At 36.1% G+C, this 6,423-nt stretch overlaps 1 protein-coding gene across 1 annotated transcript in view; it reads left to right on the forward strand.

The window, feature by feature from the left end:
- Positions 1–5,773, forward strand: part of SPTBN2 (spectrin beta, non-erythrocytic 2) — a gene marked incomplete in the record, with an annotated part of 95,615 nt that extends 89,842 nt beyond the window's left edge. Inside the window, 4 exon segments of the mRNA XM_072423025.1 lie at positions 366–595; positions 2,810–2,983; positions 3,912–3,954; positions 5,053–5,773. Of these exon segments, the coding sequence (XP_072279126.1) occupies positions 366–595; positions 2,810–2,983; positions 3,912–3,954; positions 5,053–5,274 (669 nt within the window).
- Between the last annotated feature and the right edge of the window lie 650 nt (positions 5,774–6,423).

Here is a 6,423-nt window from a genome sequence, read left to right on the forward strand (position 1 = left end):
ACATATTAGGGAGAATGTTTGTCCAATTCTGGCAGGTTTGTGACCATCCTGTGTTTTCTGTGTATTCTACCAAATGGGAACCCACTGGGACAATACTAAAGTCAAGGAAATTCTAAGTATATTACACTAGCCTCATTTGCCCATCCTAATACATAGTTTTTTTTTTTTGTTTTTTTTTTAGTAATATGGTTGTAGTTTGTAATGTTTGTCTCCCCCACACTATTGTCTCGTGTTTTTTTTTTTTTTTCTAGAATTACTTTCATTTAAAAACACTTTTTGGTTATGATTTGGCTGCTTCTATGGATATTTTTGTTTCAGGGTCGTAAGCTCTACGACAACTGTTTTTTTTTTTTTTTTTTTTTTAGGGGCTCGATACATCAGATGCTGCAAATGGGGCTAAGACAGACGTAATTCCAAAAGATGGAAGCCCACCACCATCGCCACAACTAGTGTCCCGACCAACTTTTGCTCCAATAAACCTCCAGACATCTACATTGCCAATTAATATTCCTGAACCTTTGGCATCTGAACAAATGGAGGGTATGTTGCATCGCAAACAAGAAATGGAGTCCCATGCAAAAAAAGCTGCAAATAGGTAAGAAAACTCCCTTATGTTTAAAAAAGGTTATGTAAAATTTATTTTATAAACTGTAATAACTTTTCATGTAATTTTTGGACATATGCATTAATCCTCTATTTAGGTAAATTAATTTTCATTGTCAATAGAGGCACAGTGAGAGAATGAGCAGGCTTTTACTGGCAGTCCTGATGTGTTTCGCCCCTTGGCTTCCTCAGGGGACCATTGAGGTCAAATATAAGTATTTGAAAAAATGCTGAACATATTTAATAGGAGACGGCTGAATCAGTGCATCCCTAAAGGTTCAAATGAATTATTTTCGTGAAGTCTGGCTGTAGTGTATAAAGCGACCAATGCTAAGAGAAATTGTTTAAAACAGCTGCTCAAGATTAAAATATGATTCTGTGGGATTGATAAGTTTAAATAGTGCAACAAGATGTCATTGACAGGCGGACCTTTAGAATGGTATCCATGGGGTTTGTTTAGTATCCATGTCAAAAACAAATGGAGCTTGGGAAGTTTTTAGCTCTTTAGTATGTATTGTTTAGTACAATCCAAATAGTCATTAGTGGTATGATTGTGTTGAATTGTAGGGGATAGATGAACAGATGATAAACTGATATCCCAGTTTTTTTTAGATTTCCAGAGAATGTTGATTGGTGTTGTGAGAATTGGGGGTAGTTTTTAAACTCTCAGTTCATTGGTGGTGGTATGATCTTCAGCAGGGCGTCCGCAGCACAGCCTTAGAAAAGGGAAATTCATTTAAAATGGAAGAGTCAATTTCCTAGCACAGCCACAGATCCCCCTCATACCTTATCCTTCTCTGGAATCCAATTAAGATATCTACACAAGGAAGGTTTTTACAGTGAAATAACATAAAAACACTTTTAATGGACTTTTAATCTTGTTGCTAATATTGTTGTTAAAATAGTCTGGGTCTCCCTAATGGATGATCTGGACACAGAAGAGAAGTTATGACTAGTGTTGGTGTTCGAATTCGGGTTTTCCTTAATCCTTATATTCGACCCGAACTTTAATTGTGTTCAAATTCGACATTCGATCACCCGAACAAAATTGGCCTATTCGATCGAATAGTCATCGAATAGTAATATATTCGACCAACACTACTTATGACTACAGGACAGCATTTCCTAGAAATGCCCTATCAGAAAAATTTGGCCTTTGATTGATCTGACTTGTTTTGCATTCTAATTCAATCTAGGAGTTTATTAGATATTTTTTTAGGCTGAAGTAAAAATTGGTCAAATGTTGCAATTGTAGTTGGTAGTTACCTAGTTGCTGCAAGCCGCATATTTTCTGCCTAATCTAAGCTTGGTTTTCCATAAGGCTACCTGGGAAAAAGCCTTAAGTCTGGTAAATGTGGAGAGACATAAAATTTACCTAAAATATTTAAAATCTGCCTCCCAGCAGTCCTGTGTCTGTCTTCTTACTGTGTGCTAGTGGTAGGCTACCTTAGAATTCTGCAGTGACAACTGTGCTGGAGCTGGCGATTACGTTTGTTTTTTTTGTTTTGTTTTTTTTGTGAAAGTTTGGTATGTGATCAGTTTCTAAGTTTCTAAGGGATAGGATTAATGACAACTTAGGTAGTGTTGCCGAGCCTAAACATCTAAAGATAAGGAAAGGATGAAGAGAAAAGTGACTCTTTAAGGCAGTATTATTATAAAATTGATTAAAATCTTTTGTTTATTGAATCTAAATAAAAGATTTTACTCAATTTTATAACAATACTGCCTGAAAGAGACACTTTTTTCTTCATCCTTTCTTTATTTTTAGGTTTTTTTTGGTTTTTATGTTAACCAAGCTTATAAAAGTTGCTAAATTTCTATAAGGCAGACAGCAAAACTATTTTTTTTAAATATGGGGTTCTGGAGGAAGCTGGGGGCCGTGTTGGAGAGATTTTCCACTGCTTCCTGACCTACAACATACATTCTGCCATTTGGACATCTCTGCAGGAGGCCCAAAGCAAATATCAGTATTTTACTTACCTTCTTTCTTATCCAGAACTTCAAAACCAAAGAAAAGTAAAAAAAAAAAAAATGTATCGCTTATGCTTCCTGTAAGTTTGTAAAAATTTAGACATCCTGAAACTTACTGAAGTTACTGAAATTACTGGGTTTTACATTTTTTTTGGAGTTTACATCCAAGATTTTATTTTTGGTTTAAAATATCATACTTGGGAAAATAAAGGTTTTTTTTTTCCTCTCCACCTAGGTCTTGGCAAAATGTCTACTGTGTTTTGAAGAAGGGTAGTCTGGGATTCTACAAAGATGCTAAAAGTGCCTCAAGTGGCATTCCTTACCATGGTGAAGTTCCTGTACAGCTAAGTGGTGCCCAGTGCAGTGTGGCCCATGACTACAAGAAGCGCAAGAATGTCTTCAAGCTGAGGTGCATAACTAATATAGTTACTGTCTAAATGTTTTGTGGCTTTAAAAAAAAAAAAAGTTATGGTTGCGCATAAACCGTGAATCTACAGCCTTCCCTGTGTATAGTGGTCACAAAAGGCTGCGAGAGGAGCCACTGTGATTTTCATTGCTATCCGCTTTACCAAAGATGAATATTAGAGATATTATGTAACCTAGCTACATAGTAAGTTAGGTTAAAAAATGACATAAGTCCAAAATTAACCCCCAGGGAAATAAACATATCCCAGATATATTACCCTATGGACATACCTGTGTACTTAATACTCTGTCTGATCCTTTTTTTTTTCTAAGTATCTAAGAATATTTACTCTTGTTCCCAAATATTTGCAGTCAAACAACATTCATACATAAAGTTCTATACAAAAAAAGATTTTCATTTTGTTTTTGTATTTTGTTCACATATAAAATATGAAAACTTTAATCCAGATATTGGTACAGAAATATGAAGTTGTCAATAAAATAGACACAGATGATAAACCCTATTCTCCTGATATTGTGGTGATTGGAATGTTTGGGGCATTGTTGAGATGGTAAGTATAAGCAGTATACACAAATCAAGTTTTAGATTGTTTAGTGTTTCAAATAATTAGCACTGTTAAAAACTTCAGAGCCAATAGGCACTAGAAAACACTAAAATGCTAATTGTAGCTGCCTAAACCTGTTGGGTTTGTCCCCCTCATATAGTAAAAATATAAAATAACTTATTGTACATGTAATAACTTTATCAATGTATTTTTTCAGAGAATTGATTTTTGACAAGAGGTTCAGTTATCATGTAACATACAAAGACCTCATACTAAAAAAACTCTTCCTGCAATTCCAGTCTGATTAAACATGAACAGCATATGCATATAAATGTTATATCATATATTTATTTATTTTTTTAACAGCCTAGGGGATGGGAAAGAATATCTCTTCCAAGCAAAAGATGAGGTAAGAAGACATTTTCTATTTCAAAACATTAAGGTTCAGTGGTGTCTCTAATTTTATGTTTCATGGTTATGCCCAAATTAGCCCTAAACTTACCTCCTGGTGTGCTCTTGAAGCACTTTCATTGTAGTGCACCCCAATGTATGGTTCATTAGTACAGTTTGTGGTGGGCTTCGGTCTAAATCCAATTTTAAGCAATCCAGCTTTACTGCAGTGTACATTGTTGCAATATTTGTCAGGACAGAAAGCAAATATCTGAAAGGCTATGAACCAGGACAATACAGATAAAGGGTGGGCTTAATCATCCTGTTAATTTATCAGACCAAAAAGGTAGGCTGAAGTTAACTAATTTAAAAAAAAAAAGTAATCCTACCATGCATAACAGTTAAATGACACCTATGTTTGTAGCATGGCAAACTGTAAACATCCAGTCACTGTCAGATACAGATCTTTGCCATAATAAAAGTGTCCCCCGAGTCCATGGAACATCCCACAGGATGTATTGGTACTGAACTTTGGTGCGCTGGCTGTTCTCTAGACCTTTCTGTTCTGTTTAATGGGTGCACAGAAGCAAAGCAGCATTACAAATCATACAATATAAAGATTCAAAAAACATTGCTACATATGAAATTCATCTGTATATGTAGCTGCTTGCTGTAAGGCTTATTAGATCACAATAATGGTTTGTCAATGACTTGGGGTTTGAAGGAGTTCAGCTGCAAGGAACGGCTGAAGAGGTTTATTATGATCATTGCTAGACTATTAAAAGGCAAGAACATGAAGGGTTAACTTTTTACTTGTTTGTAAATTGTATATGAAAGAAACTTGTAAGTTGTCATTGTAAAAAAAATTATATATTCTACCTTTTGTTTTTCCTAAAAGTAAAATTTCAGCATTCTCACATGGGGGGAGTGTTGCAGTATTGTAGGCCTAAAAACATGATTGGTTTATCTAAGGATATTTTGGTAATGTTTTGCAGCAAGGTAAAGGCATAAGATCTCACATTTACATCAAAAATGCACAAGAGTGAATTGAGAAACCATTCAAAGTTAAATTTCCTCTCTTATTTTTTTTTTTTTTTGTTTTAAAATCTTTTTACAGGCTGAAATGAGTAGTTGGATGCGGGTAATCAATGCCTCACTGCCTTCCTCCCCTGGTGACACCTCAGACCGCTCGCCTGGTGCACCCAAAGTTTTAACACGTGCTATGACAATGCCACCAGTGTCCCCCAATAGCACCACAGAGGGCACAGTAACACTGCGCAGCAAGGAAGGAAAAGAGAAGGACAGAGAAAAGCGCTTCAGTTTCTTTAAGAAGAAGTGAATCCCCTCATGGCTGTCTGTACATGTTTCTCTGATTGAATCATCACTGCTTCCCAAGCCCTGGCAAGCCAACTGCATAGGACCTTTGAAGGAGGGAGGGGCTTTGGTGGCTGTGTGGGTGGCAAAAAATTAAATTGACAACTACATTTTATATATGATTATATCTTATGCTTTATATGCACCTCCAATGATAAACAGACTTTAATGCCCTCACTTGCAACATAAATTGTAGCCTCCCAGCCAGCAGCTCTTGTTGCATTGTAAAGAATTATGAAACGGCTTTTCACAGCCCTTAAAATAAGTTTCATTAACTGTTTGTGAGGATGGGGGGGGGGGGTTCATTATTCCATCATCATTAAATTCTTCTGTCTCAGTGGGGTCTTTCATTGTCTCTATGCACATGTCCAGCCATGATCTTTAACATGAAATCAAGTGTTAGAGATGCAGCGCACATTTAACAGCGTATAATGGAGATGCAATGAACAGAAAGAACTCATCCATGTGATGCCTCTCACTGACATGAAGACATGTGATCCTTCTTATCAGATGGCTTGATTTTTTTTTTACAGGATATGGGGAATTTTTACATAGTCATGCATGATTGTGATCTTCCTTAAACACAAAAGTGCTGACAACTTGGTGTAATTTTTACCTATATTTCTTTTTAGAAGAACTATGAAGAACTGTTAGCAACTAGCTTGCAACATAAATTGTAGCCTCCCAGCCAGCAGCTCTTGTTGCATTGTAAAGAATTATGAAACGGCTTTTCACAGCCCTTAAAATAAGTTTCATGAGCTGTTTGTGAGGATGGGGGGGGGGGGGTTCATTATTCCATCATCATTAAATTCTTCTGTCTCAGTGGGGTCTTTCATTGTCTCTACGCACATGTCCAGCCATGATCTTTAACATGAAATCAAGTGTTAGAGATGCAGTGCACATTTAACAGCGTATAATGGAGATGCAATAAACAGAAAGAACTCATCCATGCGATGCCTCTCACTGACATGAAGACATGTTATCCTTCTTATCAGATGGCTTGATTTTTTTTTTTTTTTTTTTTTACAGGGTATTGGAGATTTATTCATAGTCATGCATGAATGTGATCTTCCTTAAACACAAAAGTGCTGACAACTTGGTGTAATTTTTACCT

Source organism: Pyxicephalus adspersus, chromosome 9 (genome assembly GCF_032062135.1).
Source record: "Pyxicephalus adspersus chromosome 9, UCB_Pads_2.0, whole genome shotgun sequence".
NCBI lineage: Eukaryota > Metazoa > Chordata > Amphibia > Anura > Pyxicephalidae > Pyxicephalus > Pyxicephalus adspersus.